General features: G+C 45.2%; 1 protein-coding gene across 1 annotated transcript in view; it reads left to right on the plus strand.

Annotated features, from left to right (window-relative positions):
• Nucleotides 1-13,963, plus strand: part of LOC115139177 (dynein axonemal heavy chain 8) — a 70,156-nt gene extending 56,193 nt beyond the window's left edge. Inside the window, exons 69-92 of the mRNA XM_029676309.2 lie at nucleotides 5,233-5,448; nucleotides 5,825-5,962; nucleotides 6,089-6,216; nucleotides 6,393-6,564; nucleotides 6,805-6,960; nucleotides 7,186-7,341; nucleotides 7,512-7,694; nucleotides 7,836-7,941; nucleotides 8,118-8,370; nucleotides 9,706-9,896; nucleotides 10,008-10,129; nucleotides 10,238-10,356; nucleotides 10,514-10,716; nucleotides 10,803-10,876; nucleotides 10,977-11,129; nucleotides 11,308-11,463; nucleotides 11,565-11,681; nucleotides 11,765-11,866; nucleotides 11,983-12,143; nucleotides 12,254-12,410; nucleotides 12,654-12,806; nucleotides 12,986-13,175; nucleotides 13,381-13,502; nucleotides 13,600-13,963. Coding sequence (XP_029532169.2) covers nucleotides 5,233-5,448; nucleotides 5,825-5,962; nucleotides 6,089-6,216; nucleotides 6,393-6,564; nucleotides 6,805-6,960; nucleotides 7,186-7,341; nucleotides 7,512-7,694; nucleotides 7,836-7,941; nucleotides 8,118-8,370; nucleotides 9,706-9,896; nucleotides 10,008-10,129; nucleotides 10,238-10,356; nucleotides 10,514-10,716; nucleotides 10,803-10,876; nucleotides 10,977-11,129; nucleotides 11,308-11,463; nucleotides 11,565-11,681; nucleotides 11,765-11,866; nucleotides 11,983-12,143; nucleotides 12,254-12,410; nucleotides 12,654-12,806; nucleotides 12,986-13,175; nucleotides 13,381-13,502; nucleotides 13,600-13,887 — 3,816 coding nt within the window. The 3' untranslated portion in view covers nucleotides 13,888-13,963. The remainder of the gene's footprint in view (nucleotides 1-5,232; nucleotides 5,449-5,824; nucleotides 5,963-6,088; nucleotides 6,217-6,392; nucleotides 6,565-6,804; nucleotides 6,961-7,185; nucleotides 7,342-7,511; nucleotides 7,695-7,835; nucleotides 7,942-8,117; nucleotides 8,371-9,705; nucleotides 9,897-10,007; nucleotides 10,130-10,237; nucleotides 10,357-10,513; nucleotides 10,717-10,802; nucleotides 10,877-10,976; nucleotides 11,130-11,307; nucleotides 11,464-11,564; nucleotides 11,682-11,764; nucleotides 11,867-11,982; nucleotides 12,144-12,253; nucleotides 12,411-12,653; nucleotides 12,807-12,985; nucleotides 13,176-13,380; nucleotides 13,503-13,599) is intronic.
• The last annotated feature ends 5,592 nt before the right edge of the window (nucleotides 13,964-19,555 follow it).

The raw sequence follows: 19,555 nt of genomic DNA on the forward strand, positions 1-19,555 counted from the left end.
TTTGTTGTAGCTAATGCCCTGGTTTGGTTTGTTGTAGCTAATGCCCTGGTTTGTTGTAGCTAATGGCTTGGTTTGGTCTGTTGTAGCTAATGTCTTGCTTTGGTCTGTTGTAGCTAATGTCTTGCTTTGGTCTGTTGTAGCTAATGTCTTGCTTTGGTCTGTTGTAGCTAAAGTCTAGGGTTGGTTTGTTGTAGCTAAAGTCTTTGTTGGGTTTGTTGTAGCTAATGCCCTGGTTTGGTTTGTTGTAGCTAATGCCCTGGTTTGGTTTGTTGTAGCTAATGCCCTGGTTTGTTGTAGCTAATGGCTTGGTTTGGTCTGTTGTAGCTAATGTCTTGCTTTGGTCTGTTGTAGCTAATGTCTTGCTTTGGTCTGTTGTAGCTAATGTCTTGCTTTGGTCTGTTGTAGCTAAAGTCTAGGGTTGGTTTGTTGTAGCTAAAGTCTTTGTTTGGTTTGTTGTAGCTAATGCCCTGGTTTGGTTTGTTGTAGCTAATGCCCTGGTTTGGTTTGTTGTAGCTAATGCCCTGGTTTGTTGTAGCTAATGGCTTGGTTTGGTCTGTTGTAGCTAATGTCTTGCTTTGGTCTGTTGTAGCTAATGTCTTGCTTTGGTCTGTTGTAGCTAATGTCTTGGTTTGTTTTGTTGTAGCTAATGCCCTGGTTTGGTTTGTTGTAGCTAATGCCCTGGTTTGGTTTGTTGCAGCTGTCTTGCTTTGATTTGTTGTAGCTAATGTCTTGCTTTGATTTGTTGTAGCTAATGTTTTGCTTTGATTTGTTGTAGCTGTCTTGCTTTGATTTGTTGTAGCTAATGTTTTGCTTTGATTTGTTATAGCTGTCTTGCTTTGATTTGTTGTAGCTCTCAAGATTTGTTTTGTTTTATCTAATGGTTTGGTTTGTTGTAGCTAATGGCTTGGTTTGGTCTGTTGTAGCTAATGTCTTGCTTTGGTCTGTTGTAGCTAATGTCTTGCTTTGGTCTGTTGTAGCTAATGTCTTGCTTTGGTCTGTTGTAGCTAATGTCTTGGTTTGTTGTAGCTAAAGTCTAGGTTTGGTTTGTTGTAGCTAATGTCCTGGTTTGGTTTGTTGTAGCTAATGCCCTGGTTTGGTTTGTTGTAGCTAATGCCCTGGTTTGGTTTGTTGCAGCTGTCTTGCTTTGATTTGTTGTAGCTAATGTCTTGCTTTGATTTGTTGTAGCTAATGTTTTGCTTTGATTTGTTGTAGCTGTCTTGCTTTGATTTGTTGTAGCTGTCAAGGTTTGTTTTGTTTTATCTAATGATTTGGTCTGTTGTAGCTAATGTCTTGCTTTGGTCTGTTGTAGCTAATGTCTTGCTTTGGTCTGTTGTAGCTAATGTCTTGCTTTGGTCTGTTGTAGCTAATGTCTTGGTTTGTTGTAGCTAAAGTCTAGGTTTGGTTTGTTGTAGCTAATGTCTTTGTTTGGTTTGTTGTAGCTAATGCCCTGGTTTGGTTTGTTGCAGCTAATGCCCAGGTTTGGTTTGTTGTAGCTAATGCCCTGGTTTGGTTTGTTGTAGCTAATGTATTGGTTTGGTTTGTTGTAGCTCATGTATTGGTTTGGTTTGTTGTAGCTAATGTCTTGGTTTGGTTTGTTGTAGCTAATGTTTTGGTTTGTTGTAGCTCATTTCTTTGTTTGGTTTGTTGTAGCTAATGCCCTTGTTTGGTTTGTTGTAGCTAATGCCCTGGTTTGGTGTGTTGTAGCTAATGCCCTGGTTTGGTTTGTTGCAGCTAATGCCGAGGTTTGGTTTGTTGTAGCTAATGCCCTGGTTTGGTTTGTTGTAGCTAATGTATTGGTTTGGTTTGTTGTAGCTAATGGTTTGGTTTGTTGTAGCTAATGTTTTGGTTTGTTGTAGCTCATTTCTTTGTTTGGTTTGTTATAGCTGTCTTGGTTTGTTGTAGCTGTCTTGGTTTGTTGTAGCTAATTTCTTGGTTTGGTTTGTTGTAGCTAATTTCATGGTTTGGTTTGTTGTAGCTAATGCCCTGGTTTGGTTTGTTGTAGCTAATGCCCTTGTTTGGTTTGTTGTAGCTAATGTCTTGGTTTGGTTTGTTGTAGCTAATGTCTTGGTTTGGTTTGTTGTAGCTATTGTCTTGGTTTGGTTTGTTGTAGCTAATGTCCTGGTTTGGTTTGTTGTAGCTAATGCCCTGGTTTGGTTTGTTGTAGCTAATGCCCTGGTTTGGTTTGTTGCAGCTGTCTTGCTTTGATTTGTTGTAGCTAATGTTTTGCTTTGATTTGTTGTAGCTAATGTTTTGCTTTGATTTGTTGTAGCTGTCTTGCTTTGATTTGTTGTAGCTGTCAAGGTTTGTTTTGTTTTATCTAATGATTTGGTCTGTTGTAGCTAATGTCTTGCTTTGGTCTGTTGTAGCTAATGTCTTGCTTTGGTCTGTTGTAGCTAATGTCTTGCTTTGGTCTGTTGTAGCTAATGTCTTGGTTTGTTGTAGCTAAAGTCTAGGTTTGGTTTGTTGTAGCTAATGTCTTTGTTTGGTTTGTTGTAGCTAATGCCCTGGTTTGGTTTGTTGCAGCTAATGCCCAGGTTTGGTTTGTTGTAGCTAATGCCCTGGTTTGGTTTGTTGTAGCTAATGTATTGGTTTGGTTTGTTGTAGCTCATGTATTGGTTTGGTTTGTTGTAGCTAATGTCTTGGTTTGGTTTGTTGTAGCTAATGTTTTGGTTTGTTGTAGCTCATTTCTTTGTTTGGTTTGTTGTAGCTAATGCCCTTGTTTGGTTTGTTGTAGCTAATGCCCTGGTTTGGTGTGTTGTAGCTAATGCCCTGGTTTGGTTTGTTGCAGCTAATGCCGAGGTTTGGTTTGTTGTAGCTAATGCCCTGGTTTGGTTTATTGTAGCTAATGTATTGGTTTGGTTTGTTGTAGCTAATGGTTTGGTTTGTTGTAGCTAATGTTTTGGTTTGTTGTAGCTCATTTCTTTGTTTGGTTTGTTATAGCTGTCTTGGTTTGTTGTAGCTGTCTTGGTTTGTTGTAGCTAATTTCTTGGTTTGGTTTGTTGTAGCTAATTTCATGGTTTGGTTTGTTGTAGCTAATGCCCTGGTTTGGTTTGTTGTAGCTAATGCCCTTGTTTGGTTTGTTGTAGCTAATGTCTTGGTTTGGTTTGTTGTAGCTAATGTCTTGGTTTGGTTTGTTGTAGCTATTGTCTTGGTTTGGTTTGTTGTAGCTAATGTCTTGGTTTGGTTTGTTGTAGCTAATGTCTTGGTTTGGTTTGTTGTAGCTATTGTCTTGGTTTGGTTTGTTGTAGCTATTGTCTTGGTTTGGTTTGTTGTAGCTAATGTCTTGGTTTGGTTTGTTGTAGCTAATGTCTTGGTTTGGTTTGTTGTAGCTAATGTCTTGGTTTGGTTTGTTGTAGCTAATGTCTTCGTTTGGTTTGTTGTAGCTAATGTCTTGCTTTGGTTTGTTGTAGCTAATGTCTTGCTTTGGTTTGTTGTAGCTAATGTATTGGTTTGTTGTAGCTAATGTCTTGGTATGGTTTGTTGTAGCTAATGCCCTGGTTTGGTTTGTTGTAGCTAATGCCCTGGTTTGGCTTGTTGTAGCTAATGCCCTGGTTTGGCTTGTTGTAGCTAATGCCCTGGTTTGGCTTGTTGTAGCTAATGCCCTGGTTTGGCTTGTTGTAGCTAATGCCCTTGTTTGGTTTGTTGTAGCTAATGTCTTGGTTTGGTTTGTTGTAGCTAATGTCTTGGTTTGGTTTGTTGTAGCTATTGTCTTGGTTTGGTTTGTTGTAGCTAATGTCTTGGTTTGGTTTGTTGTAGCTCATGTATTGGTTTGGTTTGTTGTAGCTAATGTTTTGGTTTGTTGTAGCTCATTTCTTGGTTTGGTTTGTTGTAGCTAATGCCCTTGTTTGGTTTGTTGTAGCTAATGCCCTGGTTTGGTTTGTTGTAGCTAATGCCCTGGTTTGGTTTGTTGCAGCTAATGCCAAGGTTTGGTTTGTTGTAGCTAATGCCCTGGTTTGGTTTGTTGTAGCTAATGTATTGGTTTGGTTTGTTGTAGCTAATGTTTTGGTTTGTTGTAGCTCATTTCTTTGTTTGGTTTGTTATAGCTGTCTTGGTTTGTTGTAGCTGTCTTGGTTTGTTGTAGCTAATTTCCTGGTTTGGTTTGTTGTAGCTAATTTCTTGGTTTGGTTTGTTGTAGCTAATGCCCTGGTTTGGTTTGTTGTAGCTAATGCCCTTGTTTGGTTTGTTGTAGCTAATGTCTTGGTTTGGTTTGTTGTAGCTAATGTCTTGGTTTGGTTTGTTGTAGCTATTGTCTTGGTTTGGTTTGTTGTAGCTAATGTCTTGGTTTGGTTTGTTGTAGCTAATGTCTTGGTTTGGTTTGTTGTAGCTATTGTCTTGGTTTGGTTTGTTGTAGCTAATGTCTTGGTTTGGTTTGTTGTAGCTAATGTCTTGGTTTGGTTTGTTGTAGCTAATGTCTTGGTTTGGTTTGTTGTAGCTAATGTCTTGGTTTGGTTTGTTGTAGCTAATGTCTTGCTTTGGTTTGTTGTAGCTAATGTCTTGCTTTGGTTTGTTGTAGCTAATGTATTGGTTTGTTGTAGCTAATGTCTTGGTATGGTTTGTTGTAGCTAATGCCCTGGTTTGGTTTGTTGTAGCTAATGCCCTGGTTTGGCTTGTTGTAGCTAATGCCCTGGTTTGGCTTGTTGTAGCTAATGCCCTGGTTTGGCTTGTTGTAGCTAATGCCCTGGTTTGGCTTGTTGTAGCTAATGCCATGGTTTGGCTTGTTGTAGCGAATGCCCTGGTTTGGCTTGTTGTAGCTAATGCCCTGGTTTGGCTTGTTGTAGCTAATGCCCTGGTTTGGCTTGTTGTAGCTAATGCCCTGGTTTGGCTTGTTGTAGATAATGCCCTGGTTTGGCTTGTTGTAGATAATGCCCTGGTTTGGTTTGTTGTAGCTAATGCCCTGGTTTGGTTTGTTGTAGTTAATGTCTTGGTTTGTTGTATCTAATGCCCTGGTTTGGGTTGTTGTAGCTAATTTCTTGGTTTGGTTTGTTGTAGCTCAATTCTTGGTTTGGTTTGTTGTAGCTCAATTCTTGGTTTGGTTTGTTGTAGCTCAATTCTTGGTTTGGTTTGTTGTAGCTCAATTCTTGGTTTGTTGTAGCTCAATTCTTAGTTTGGTTTGTTGTAGCTAATGTTTTGGCCAAAGCCCCCCTCCCCCTCTATGTACTTTGGCTTATGAGCTGTGTCCTTTGTTTTACTTCAATTGCTGGCCTTCTGTATTTTCTTTTTTTGCCTTTTTAGCTGATGAGCGGCAGTGGTTTCATGGCGTCACTGCAGCAGTTCCCCAAGGACAGCATCAACGAGGAGATGGTGGAGCTACTGCAGCCCTACTTCCAGATGGAGGACTACACGTTTGAGTGTGCCAAGAAAGTGTGCGGCAACGTGGCAGGCCTGCTCTCCTGGACCTCCGCCATGGCCACCTTCTTCGGCATCAACAAGGAAGTTCTGCCACTCAAGGTACGGGAAACATAAGCTGAATGATTCTACCCTCCATGAAGTAGCATGGGAACACTGTTTGTGTGTGTGTGTGATCCGATATATTGGAGTGTTGGGCCAGTAACCGAAATGGACCTGCTGGTTTGAATCCCCGAGCTGACAAGGTAAAAATCTGTCGTTCTGCCCCTGAGCAAGGCAGTTAACCTGCTGTTCACGGGGCACCGATGACGGATGTCGATTAAGGCAGTCCCCCACACCTTTCTGATTCAGAGGGGTTGGGTTAAATGTGGAAGACACATTTCAGTTGAATGCATACAGTTGTACAACTGACTAGGTATCCCCCTTTTCCTTTAGATAAGCATTATGAACAGTAGTTTTTCTCCACGTGTGTGGACAGGCTAACTTGATTATCCAAGAGGGCAGACTGTCAATAGCCAATTCCGAGCTAGCCAGTGCTCAGTCTCAGCTGGATGAGAAACAGGCAGAGTTGGACAAAGTACAGGCCAAGTTCGATGCTGCTATGAAAGAGAAACAGGTGAGGTCCAATCCTTAAAAAATAATGTATTCTTAAAATAGGAATATTGCAAAATAAATATAAATATATAGATAGAATAGCAAAATAAAATGTAGTTCAAATAGTTGATTTTGTGATGCTTTACAGGATTTGCTGGACGATGCAGAGATGTGCAGGAATAAAATGGTGGCAGCGTCAGCACTCATTGATGGGCTTAGTGGAGAGAAAGTGCGCTGGACAGAGCAGAGCAAACAGTTTAAATCACAGATCAACAGGCAGGGATAGCATCAAGTTTCTTTACTTTCAGTGTTCTGACTAAAGTCATTGTTACTATGTACCAATATTTAATGCAATGTAATACAATAAACTACAGGCAATATCAATGCTCAGTTCTTTCCATCAGAGGCTTTTCAATGTGACCCTTGACCATCTGTTGTCGCCTCTTGGATAGACTCGTAGGGGATGTCCTCCAGCTCACTGGCTTCCTGTCGTACTGTGGACCCTTCAACCAGAACTTCCGCAACATGCTCCTAAAGGACATCTGGGAAGCAGAGCTCCGGAAGAGGAAAATCCCTTTCACTGATAACCTCAATATTATCTCTATGCTGGTGGACCCACCTACTGTAAGAAAATATCATGAACGCAGTAGTGAATTTAATTTCACTTTTGAGTTGCAAACAAAACAGTCATCGACAACATTTTCATTTGAATCCCAGAGGATAACACGTTAAAATATTAATGAAAACACTTATTTCCAAAGTGGTTCTTAGTATCCATTTCACTGAACTAGAAGTTGTACGAAATGTGTTTTGTTATGTCCCAAAGCACCACACTGAAACATCCTTCCCTTTTCTGTGTGTCAGATAAGCGAGTGGAACCTACAGGGACTGCCTGGAGATGACTTGTCAGTGCAGAACGGCATCATTGTGACCAAGGCCACAAGGTTCCCTCTCCTCATCGACCCTCAGACCCAGGGCAAGGCGTGGATTAAAAAGAAAGAAAAAGCCAATGATCTGCAGGTAAGCCACTCACTTCTCACATTCACACTCTTACAAACAAACACACCCGTGTGAAAACTACATTTATTGGTTCAATGTATTCCCAAGAACTCATGACTGGCCATGTTTAGTAGGTAGAAAGTGTTGTAAAACAGAATGAAACTAGGAGGTACTACATGAATGTATCCAATAGGAACACATATTTTTGTTTTCCCCTACTGAACACGACCATGATATCTCTTGCAGGTCACGTCCCTCAACCACAAGTACTTCCGTACCCACCTGGAGGACAGTCTGTCGATGGGACGACCGCTGCTCATCGAGGACGTCCGAGAGGATCTGGACCCCGCCCTGGACAACGTGCTGGAGAAAAACTTCATCAAGTCCGGCTCCACCTATAAGGTACATACCACAGCTCTCAGATCAGTTTGACTTGAACAGCAGTGTTGTGAAATAGCCTGGTTAAACCAGACTGAACACTGTGTTCACCATGAAATGTAGCAAAATCAGTTTGGATGCCAGGCTAATTGGGAAAGTAGGCTCCCATTCAAACCTGTGCTCATTGGTTGTAGGTGAAAGTGGGAGACAAGGAGACCGACGTGATGGATGGCTTCCAGCTCTACATCACAACCAAGCTGCCTAACCCGGCGTATACGCCCGAGGTTAGCGCCAAGACCTCCATTATAGACTTCACTGTCACCATGAAGGGTCTGGAGAACCAGCTGCTGGGCCGAGTCATCCTCACCGAGAAATACGTAAGCCTTCATTAACGCTTTATAAACCATTCATAACCCCTTTATAAAAACTATGTGAACATTTCCCTCAGGACTTCAGAGGCATTGGTTTGGGTGTTGTCAGCAATACGTTACATGGATGCTCTGATGGTACTGTAACAGGAGCTGGAGGCAGAGAGAGTCAAGCTAATGGAGGATGTGACGGCAAACAAGAGGAAGATGAAGGAGTTGGAGGATAACCTGCTGTACAAGCTCAGCTCCACCAAGGGTATTGACTCCTAGGATAAACAAATCATATTAAGTGTTACATCTGATGTTGGGTAATGTCTCAGATACTCAGACTGCTCAATCTGCATGTTTGTGTGTGTGGTGTCTGTCTGTGTTTGTGTGTCTTTCTGTGTGTTTCTGTCTATGTGTGGGTGCATCTGGGTGCATGCGTGCAAGGTTCCCTGGTTGATGACGAGTCCATGATTGGCATCCTGTCGGTAACCAAGCTGACGGCGGCCGAGGTGAGCGAGAAGCTGCACGTGGCAGCCGAGACGGAGGTGAAGATCAACACGGCTTCAGAGGAGTACCGGCCGGCTGCCTCGCGTGGCAGCATCCTCTACTTCCTCATCACTGAGATGAGCATGGTCAACGTCATGTACCAGACCTCCCTGGCACAGTTCCTCAAAATCTTTGACCTCTCAATGGCCAAGTCAGTACCAGGGATGGGATTTTTCCTGATGAATCAGGAATTCCTGCTTTTCAGATATTTATCCTTCATTCAAATATAATAGAAATGGACCTATCCCAAAATCCAAATTTTCCTGATCAAATCCTTCAGTACACAGAACACATAGCAAATTCACCCACTTGTTTACCCTTTAATAATTTTTTTGATCAAGTTTGTGTACAGTCACATTATATCAGTCCATACCAGGGGTCTCCAACCTTTTCTAGCAAGAGAGCTACTTTTAAGAAATAAAACATGTCGCAATCTACTCTTTTTCTTATAGCTTTCAAATAGGCACATTATTCTCTTCTCCTCTCCCCTGTAACTCTTCCCCAGGACCTTAGTGTACAAGAAAAAGCAGTGCACTATGTTTTATCCCAATATACCTGGTAAAATAAGGGTTCATAAGCAACTCTGCTTTTCTTTCCCCAAATTATGTTATCAGTTTAAAAAAATCCTGGTTTTTGATTTTGTTTTGTTTTTCACTTTCTAAAATTACGCTTGTTCATGCAGGTTTGACACAAACCGGTCCACCTGGCACCTACTACTATACTCAGTTCAAAGGCACTTAAATCTTTTGTCTTGCCCATTCACCCTCTAAATGACACACATACACAATCCATGTCTCAAAAATAAAAAATCCTTCAACTTGTCTCCTCCCCTTCATCTATACTGATTGAAGTGGATTCGCAAGTGACATCAATAAGGGATCATAACTTTCACATGATCAGTCTATGTCGTGGAAAGAGCAGGTGTTCTTAATGTTTACTGTACTTCTGCCAGGTAAGCCTACTTTGCAGTTAGCATTTAATTGAGAATGTTTTAGGGAAAGTATTTCAGTCAACCCAGAAGACGGTTATCACATCAACTGGCAACACACGGAGTGATAGACATACGCGCACATCACACAGACAGTTTTGCTGAAAGTAATTGGCAGATATTGCGTTAGGTTTGGATTTTTAAGCAAATAGTGGTTAACCAGGGGTGGGATAATGACAATGCTGCGTTGATTAGATAGACACCGCAAGCTCCCAGCTACTGTCTGATATTTGTGCTATTTTTTTTATGGCCGTTTGTGGTGGAACGCGTGAAAATTGCTTGTACTTTCAGAATTGTTTGCCGAGCTACTCATACGTGGGCTGCGAGCTACTGGTAGCTTGTGATCGACCTGTTAGAGACCCTGGTCCACACAAATGGAAAAAGATGAGCCTGACAAATGGCATAGGCCTAAATCTAAATACACAACAGCGTTTATGAATGTATAAAAGAACAACCTCTAGATTTGAACCTTTTATTGTTTGTTTTTTCCTCACACAGGTCAGACAAGTCTCCTCTCACTCAGAAGCGTATTGCTAACATCATCGAGTACCTGTCCTTCGAGGTGTTCCGCTACACAGTCCGAGGGCTGTACGAAAACCACAAGTTCATCTTCACCCTGCTGTTGGCACTCAAGATCGACCTGCAGAAGAACAACGTCAAGCAGAACGAGTTCCAGATCCTCATCAAAGGTATCAGATCCTCACTACTGATCCTAGTTAACAGATCTCTGTATAGGTAGCAGTGTAGGAATAAAGTAATGGTTTAGTAGTAGTACATATGTAATGTTCTCTGTGTTATAGGGGGTGCTGCTTTAGACCTGAAGGCGTGTCCTTCCAAGCCGTTCCGTTGGATCCTGGATCTGACCTGGCTCAACTTGGTGGAACTCAGCAAACTGTCACAGTTCACTGAGATCATGAACCAGGTGGGGCTGAACACTACAGTACCCTTTATTAATTCTATCATTAGCAATGGTCACAGCTTTGTCTGAGGAGTACACTGCATTGACTTTACTTCTCTATTAATCTTATAGGTGTCTCGTAATGAGAAGGGCTGGAAGGTGTGGTTTGACATGGACAACCCTGAGGATGGTGTGATTCCTGATGGATACAATGACTCCTTGGATGTCTTCCATAAACTACTGCTCATCAGGTGAGCTCCTGCTTCTCAACATCAATATTTGACACTTTTTTAAATTTTTACTAAGGCCTTTGTAAGCCTCTTACAAGCCTGTTGTAAACAGATCTTTCCTGAGGTTGTGGCTAGCGCATTCGGGTCGAACCCAGGTTTGGTTGTACTCTCCTCACAGATCATGGTGCCCTGACCGCACCCTGTCCCAGGCCAGGAAGTACGTTGGAGACTCGATGGGCATGAGGTTCGCTGAGCCTGTCATCCTGAACCTGGAGAGTACCTGGGAGGAGAGCGACACCCGCACCCCCCTCATCTGCTTCCTCTCTATGGGCTCTGATCCCACCAACCAGATCGACGCTCTGGCAAAGAAACTCCGGCTAGGTTAGCCCCATGCCTATCACCCTGAATGAATCACTAACAAGTCACTGACAATACTGTCATTGTGATATTGTGTTTATTTGTTACAGAGTTCAGAGCGATATCAATGGGCCAAGGTCAGGAGATCCATGCAAGAAGGCTCTTACAGATGTCAATGACACAGGTGAGGGCTTCTGACATTCAACTCTTTGTAAATAAATGTAGTGTACAGCATATACAAATGTTTTCGCATAGCTAAAAGTGTTTGTGTGTGTACACACAAGGGTGGCTGGGTCCTGCTCCAGAACTGCCATCTGGGCCTGGAATTCATGGATGAGCTGCTGGAGACCGTCACCACAGTGGAGACCATGCACGACAGCTTCAGAGTGTGGATCACCACCGAGCCCCACGACCGCTTCTCCATCACCTTGTTACAGGTAAAGGCCCTGTATACACCTACACAGACAAGATCAGTAATCTCCCCAACAATATTACATTCTCCATGTGAAACGGACCTATCCCCTAGCCAAAATCCAGAATTGCTATATTGTCCTAATCACATCCCTTATGTCTAAGAATAAATATTTACTGACATGATTGTTTTCTTTCTTCCAGTCCTCTATCAAGTTCACCAATGATCCCCCCCAGGGGGTGCGGGCTGGCTTGAAGCGTACTTTTGCCGGAATCTCTCAGGATCAGCTGGAAATCTGCAACCTGCCCATGTGGAAACCCATGCTTTACAACGTAGCCTTCCTACACACTGTGGTGCAGGTACAGACTCAGCCCACTGTCTTGATAAATTCATATTTCTACATATATACTGTATTTAATGTAATTTACTGATTTTTGCCTTGTCTGTTACTCTGTTGCAGGAACGTCGTAAATTCGGGCCCCTGGGTTGGAACATCCCGTATGAGTTCAACTCGGCCGACTTCACAGCCAGTGTGCAGTTTGTCCAGAACCACTTGGATGAATGCAGCCCCAAGAAGGTACTATCAAAATAGTCTAGGTCTATCTGAAGCTACAGTGACTATAGTGTGCTCACAGACCTACATATAACGTTTTTCTCCAGGGTGTCTCATGGGTCACGGTGCGTTACATGTTAGGGGAGGTGCAGTACGGAGGAAGGGTCACTGATGACTACGACAAGCGGCTGCTCAACTGTTTCTCTCGGGTAATCTCATTTTCCTTTTCAGTTAACGCAACTGTCCTGATAAATCTGTTGTACATGTGGGTAATCGTGTGGGAAGCACAGACTTTGTGTTCTAAGCATCATGCGTTCCCCAACAGGTGTGGTTCAATGACAAGATCTTTGAACCGACGTTCTGCTTCTACACAGGATACAAAGTGCCTGTGTGTAAGACAGTGGAGCAGTACATGGAGTACATCGCCACCCTGCCTGCACTGGACACACCTCAGGTCTTTGGTCTGCATCCCAACGCAGACATTACGTAAGACACCGTAGATCATCACAACGCTTCTCTCTTATCATGTCTATGCTGCGTGTTAGTCTCAATACTCAATATGAATACATTAATATTATATACCTATTCTTGTTCAGATATCAGACCAACACGTCTGCTGAGGTGCTGGACACCATCACCAACATCCAGCCCAAGGAAAGTGGTGGAGGAGCAGGGGAGACCAGAGAGTCCATTGTCTACAGACTGGCAGAGGACATGCTGGAGAAGTTGCCCCCCAACTACATACCCCATGAGGTCAGTGCTCACTCTGTTTATGAAGGACAGGAACACAATGTAGCAAAATGTTTTGCAACCAATAATACAGATCTATGTTCTCATTGTACACATTTTTAAAAATGTTTTCCACTTACTGAACCTCCCATATGGTTCTAATGATGGACTTAGCCTTAAGATGCTTTTGGGAAACCAGCCCTTGGCTGTAAAGAGCGAATACACTGTATGCTCACACAACAAATTATATTGTGATGTGTACTGTAGGTGAAAGGTAGGCTGGTGAAGATGGGTGCCTTGAACTCCATGAACATCTTCCTACGCCAAGAGGTGGATCGCATGCAGCGGATCATCGGAGTGGTGCGCACCAGTCTGGTCGACCTCAAACTCGCCATCGACGGTACCATCATCATGAGCGAAGTAAGAGAGCTGGCTTGAATGACCGCAATAATGTATTACATGTTAACACTTTAATTGTGTTATACTTCAAATTAATATTTAGAGGTTTATAGCTTATAAATCTGTAATAACAATGTATGAAATTGTGTGTTATTTTGATGCTTGAATATTCAATGTCATATTCATGTTTTACCTCCTAGAACCTGCGTGACGCCCTGGACAACATGTTTGATGCGCGCATCCCCAACATGTGGAAGAAGATCTCGTGGGAGTCATCCACTCTGGGCTTCTGGTTCACCGAGCTGCTGGAGAGGAACACACAGTTCTACAGCTGGGTGTTTGAAGGCAGACCCAAGACCTTCTGGATGACTGGCTTCTTCAACCCTCAGGGTGAGTCTCGTTCAAAACGTGAAAATCGGCTAACTGATCAAACTTGCAGGGTAAGTTCAATTTACTTGTAATATTCAAAATACAGTTCGGCATAAATTAGCTTGTCATGTCTTCATCCTATTACATCACTAAAGATATGATTATAATGACATATCTAACAATTGTTATCTATCTCTTTATGTTTGCACCCTCTGTATGGCTATAGGTTTCTTGACCGCCATGAGGCAGGAGGTAACCAGGGCTCACAAGGGCTGGGCTCTGGACACAGTCACCCTGCATAATGATGTGCTGAAGCAAAGCAAGGAGGAGATCACTGCCTCTCCTGCTGTAAGTAGCCTCATGCAAAACACTATCATTGACACCACATGTACAAGATACAGCTTTCCCTTTTTATCTCAATGCCATCCATCATTCTCTGTCTCAGGAGGGGGTCTACGTCTATGGTTTGTACCTGGACGGGGCCGGCTGGGACAGAAGGAACTGCCGTCTCATCGAAGCCACTCCCAAGGTGTTGTTCTGTCCCCTGCCTGTGATTCACATGTTCGCCATCAACTCCACCGCCCCCAAGGACCCCAAGTTCTACATCTGCCCCGTCTACAAGAAGCCTCGGCGCACAGACCTCACCTACATCACAGGGGTTGTGATACGCACGGTGCAGTCACCCGATCACTGGATCTTACGTGGTGTTGCCTTGCTCTGTGACATCAAATGATGGACAACTACTCAGTATTTTTTGGGGTGTTTGTGTAACCCTCAAGTAACACAAATAAATGTTTTTAAAATTCCAACTAGTGAGATGTAGTAATTTTAATGGAATTAACAAGCAGTTTTACATCACAACCAATACTAGTGTTTTGTTCATTGAAAGAGTCGAAGGGCATCTAAGCATCATAAGATAGTTAACAGAAAAATCACATCTCGCTCACATTTCAAAAAGTTCCTTAACTAGCTACATATTGTAACTCCAGAAAATGTGATTTAACCCAAAAAATGTAGTATCCATTATACTGGGAGTTACAGGTTAGGTAACACAGAATTTAGCTTGGCGATACTGTCCTCGATTCGTGGAAAAGTCTCAATGTCCTTGTCCAGTTGCAGGGGGTCCCTTTGAATTAAGAAAATGCACCGTTATTAAAATAAAAATTTTGCTCCATGAAGTAATCCAACTATGTGTATGTTGCCATCTTGCCTATTTCAAGTCTTCTCTCATTGATCGAGACAGGTGGGTTTGTCCACCCCAAAGTGCTGCATGTCATGACAGACACCGGTCTTGGTCAATGAGAGAACTTGAAATAGACGAGATGGCGGCGTACACATTGTTGGATTACTTCATAGAGCAAAAAAATTAAAGTATTTTAGAAATTCAAAGGGACACCCTGCAACTAGACAAGGTCATTTTACGAGACTCCCGTTTCCACGAATCGAGGCTGGAGGCAGCCTCAAAGGTTGGTTGAAAATTCAGTGCAGTACCAACCTGTAACTCCCAGTATAATGGATACCAATTTGGGGGGTTTAAATCACATTATCTGGTGTTACAATCTGTAGATATTCCTTTACATGGTTAGCTGAAGTATTCCCATTTCACAGTCCAACTGCTCTGCTGTGAGGGTGCCCATGAGAGGCTGACAGTCAGGGTTGAATACTGAGTAAGCGCTCAGTTCTCCAGGTTGACGTTTAGCTGGGCTCCGCAGCCCCTGGTACAGCCAGTAGAAGAGGGAGATTAGGAAGAAAGGCAACCCGAAGGCCAGCTCAGCGAACAGCCCAAGCAGAACCAGCCAAAGCAACACCTTCAGCAAAGTCCGGTTTGCAAAACCAAGTTGCCTTGAACCAAGCCTTCGGCCCAGAATGCAGTCCAGCAGACAGTCATCCTATAAAAGTGAAGAGATAATCACGAGTTAGCTAACACTGAGGGGTGGAATTGAAATAAACGATCTATGCCATGACTCTACCTCAGTGCCTGACGTTGTCGTGTTTTTGTGTTTAGCCTACCCCACACTGTAAAGTCCCTGTAGCCTGAGGGACCGCAGGCATCTGATGTTTTGTCAACTCCTGTGCGTCTTTATCAGCTGTTGACTCCCAACTGGCGGACTTCAAAGTGCTTCCACTGCCAGGTGATGTTATGGGCTGCATCTCACCAGCCCTTGTACGGGGCTCTGAACTTTGCAAGTTTTTGCTAATGCTAACAGCTTCTGATTCATACTCATGCAGAAATTAGATACTGCTTGACAATGTATGCACTGTGCACGACGGGTATCAAGCACCGATAGCAGGCGAACTAGCTAGCTAGACTGATTTGAGACGTCATTTTGTTCTAGCAAATTACCCCCCGATTGTGTGAAACGTGAACTAATCAAAAGCGGAAATGTTATTATAAGGTGCTTTCAATGCATTGATAGAATTAAAAGTTTCACTGCCACAAAGAGTGACGTGAGAAATCCGTAGAAAATAGATCTTAAAATATGTTGTTCTACTTCGGCAAAGGTATTTATAACTAACCCCGGATTGTTTACTTCCGGTTCGGGCGTAAGTAATGACGTCTGTTGTGTCGTAAAGCGCAGGGAAATAAACTTGACTCAACCGATAACTCAGGGTCGTCACTAGTTAAACTTTAACCACTGCTAACCTTAAATTAAGACCAAAAAGCTCATGTTAGTTATTTATTTTTACGGTATAGTCCATTAAGATATTTTAACTAGTGGAAACCAACAGCCAGGGATGAAGAGCTAGGGTGTATTCATTACGCCGATGCAACAGAACCGTGTACTCTAAACGCTGTTGAGTTCCGTATGGTTCTTAAACGGAAGTTGTAGTTCAGTCATCTCTCAAAACAATTAAGCAGTTTATGTTGAAACATTTTGCAACAGAATCAGTGTAATGTTGTATTTTACCTTTATTTAACTAGGCAAGTCAGTTAAGAACAAATTCTTATTTTCAACGACGGCCTAGGAACAGTGGGTTAACTGCCTGTTCAGGGGAAGAACGACAGATTTGTACCTTCTCGGCTTGGGGATTTGAACTTGCAACCTGTCGATTACTAGTCCAACACTCTAACCACTAGTCTACCCTGCCATATTTTCCTCAGTAAGTGGGGGAAAGAAGAGGCCCTCTTTGGAACTGTTTTTTTCTTCTGTAGGGTTTTATGGCGGACTACATCCCCAAAATGTATATTGCCGTGGGGTAAATATTGGCAATATTGTGTAGCGACCCGCACAGACAGCTGTGTGTTATGTCCTAGGCTAGGAGGTGGTTGTGGTGTTCGCGGGGTCCGACATGTCAATCAACCTGCTATCTGCCAATCACGGGAATGCCTGGAATGTTCTGATGCCGGGCATCCTGGTGGTTGGCGGAGTGGCGTGGAGGGGGGTTGGGCATTGGAAGTTAAGACCAGGTTCAGCCTTTGTTCTCTCTCTCTTACGTCTGGGCTTCACAAGAGAAGGTCACGATTGGCTTGTGGGTTATCTGTCATCTATTTGGCGTGTGCTACGGCCCAAACAGTAGCCTGTGTAAAGTTGGTTCAATAAACCGTCAATTCGCAAACTCAAGCCTCTGTCTGGACAATTGTTCATTTATGATCTAGTCAGGTCATTACATTGGTGTCAGAAGTAAAAACGTTGATACAAGTTAGCCAGCTAGCTAGCTGACTTATGTGGCTAGCTACTGTAGGTGAGAACGGGGATTGAAAATGCTTCGAGGGAATCCGAAAGTGAAGGTGGAGGTAGGGGACGATTATGGCCAAGGAGGTGCGTGTGAATGGACGTCGGGGGGTTCTGTCTGAGGAGATCGCCAGGGCGTCGGAGCGCAGAGGCCGCTTGAGGGAGGACGTTAGAGTGATGGCCGCTGAAGCGGGCATGAGTGCTTCGTCGAGTGTATTTCGCGCGGATTCTGGTGGGCGGACCGAAGTGGCGACGTCGACGCGGCGTGACGAGGAATCTGGGGCTCAGGATGTAAACAAACATGGCGGCGCCCAGTTCCCGGCTGCGTCCGTATCTGTTAAGACCCCGAAGTATTCCGGTAAGGCGGATTGGGAAGCTTTTCATGCTCAGTTTGAACTGTTAGCTCATTTTAGGGGGGTGGTCGGATAAAGAAAGGGCACTGCAGTTGGCTTTATGCCTCACGGATGAAGCTCTGGCCTGTTTGATATTGATTAGCCCCGAGGACAGGCATGATTATGGTGCTCTAGTGGGAGCACTGAGGAGGCGCTATGGACAGTGTGTACAGCCCGGGCTACTGCGCTCCGAACTGAGTAATAGACGCAGGCAGCCTGGAGAGCCTCTACGGGTACTAGCTAATGACATTGAGAGCCTCTCTCGGCGGGCATATGCTCACATGCCCCCTCCGTGCAGAGCGAGCTAGCACGGGACCAGTTCATACAGGCGCTCTCCCTACGGAGCTGCGCATACAGACCCAGCTGGCTCATCCTGAGTCATTGCAGACAGCCTTGGAGATGGCTTTGGAGAGGGAGCTGGTGTGGGCTGGGGCTTCAGCTGGGGCTTTGGTGGGGGTGCAGGGAGACACACCCTCTGTGCGAGCTGGGGGCAGAGCAGCCCGGAGCCGGAAAAGCCTGCTTGGGTGGCCGAAATGACAGAACTCATTCGGGCTGTGTCGCTACAGGCGGCACGAAACACAAGCCCTGGTCCCAGGGTCTGCTGGGGTTGTGGCCAGCCAGGCCATCTGCGCCGAGATTGCCCCATGTCCCCCAGAGCTCAGGGAAACGGCTCGGGGTCCGCATAGACCGGGTAGTGCGGACCCCTGGCTTTCTATCCCAACCACCATCATCTTCAGGAGGAGCCCACCGGCACAGACGGGGAAGCAAGGCTCCACTTCCCCCAGAAGCAGACGAGGGCAAGCGGATGGAGCCTGTTGTTGTGGTGGGCCGGACCTGTGTTGGGGACTTTTGTCATGTCCCTGTCACTGTGGAGGGGGTGCCCTGCTCCGCCCTGGTGGACACTGGGTCCACAGTAACCCTGGTGAGGCCAGATATTGTGCCAGGTTGGACTCAGTGTGAGCCTACAACTGTGCAGCTCCGCACAGTCACAGGTGAGCTGGCACCCATGAAAGGGAAGGGAATAATGACTCTGACAGTAGGGGGCAGGACTGTGCGTCATCCTGTGTGGGTGGCGGCTGTGCAGGACCCTTGTATCCTGGGGTTGGACTTTCTTAGGAGCACAGGCTGCCAGTTAGACCTAAATAGGGGCACACTGAGCTTCCAGGGAGGGACGGAAGTCACCATGGCCCCCCCTAATGTCACATTCACTCAACCCAACAAACCCTTTACTCCAACAGTTAAAGCAGCAGAGACTCATGGCTGCGCCCCTCCCCACAGCTGTGTGTGACTTTTCCCCAGTCCCCCTGTCGGTGTGTTACATTCCCCCAGCTACCTCCATGGCACAGCCCTCTGTGAGCCCGGGCCGCACCCCCCCAACCCAGCTACCCCAGATGGGAGAGGAGAGGACACTGTCAGCAGTGAGGGAGATATGGGGGAGGAACTGTGTTGGTCTTGACCCTGAGCAGCAGGAACGGTTGTGGCAGTTGCTGTTTGAATTCAGAGACAGCTTTGCGTTGAGTGAGGAAGAGGTGGGTCAGACTCTTCTGGTGCAGCATGAGATCGACACAGGTGATGCTCGACCCATCAAGATGCGTCCCCGCCGTATCCCGCTGGCACGCCAGGAGGCGGCAGACAAGGCTGTGTTGGAGATGCAGCGGGCAGACTTCATTGAGCCCTCAGACAGCCCCTGGGCGGCGCCAGTCGTCATGGTTCCGAAGAAGGGGGCAAGCTGAGGTTCTGTGCGGACTACAGGCGGCTGAATGAGGTAACCAGGAAGGACTCATACCCCATACCACGTATCGATGAGTCGCTGGACCTGGTTAGGGGTCCTCCTGGTTCTCCTCACTAGACCTCCGCAGTGGCTACTGGCAGGTGCCCCTCTCCCCAGAGGCCAGAGCCAAAACTGCGTTCTCCACTAACAGAGGACACTGGCAGTTCAAGGTCCTGTGCTTTGGCCTGTGCAACGCTCCAGCTACTTTTGAGCGTTTGATGGACAGGGTGCTGGATGGCATCCCCGACAGCAGTGTCTGGTATACCTCGATGACATCCTGGCCCATGGCAGCTCCTTCCAGTCAGCCCTGGGGGCGCTACGGCGTGTGCTGGAGAGGGTGGCTGCCGCAGGTCTGAAGCTCCACCCCGAGAAGTGCCACTTCATGAGGAGAGAGGTGTCCTTCTTGGGCCACCGAGTGGGGAAGGAGGGGATCAGCACCATGGAGGACAAGGTAGGGGCTGTCAGAGACTGGCCCACCCCCACCGACCAGCGTCAGCTGAAGAGCTTCCTGGGCCTGGCCTCGTACTACAGGAGGTTTGTACGGGGCTTCTCAAGCGTTGCTGC

This window comes from Oncorhynchus nerka, linkage group LG13, assembly GCF_034236695.1.
Source record: "Oncorhynchus nerka isolate Pitt River linkage group LG13, Oner_Uvic_2.0, whole genome shotgun sequence".
Taxonomy (NCBI): domain Eukaryota; kingdom Metazoa; phylum Chordata; class Actinopteri; order Salmoniformes; family Salmonidae; genus Oncorhynchus; species Oncorhynchus nerka.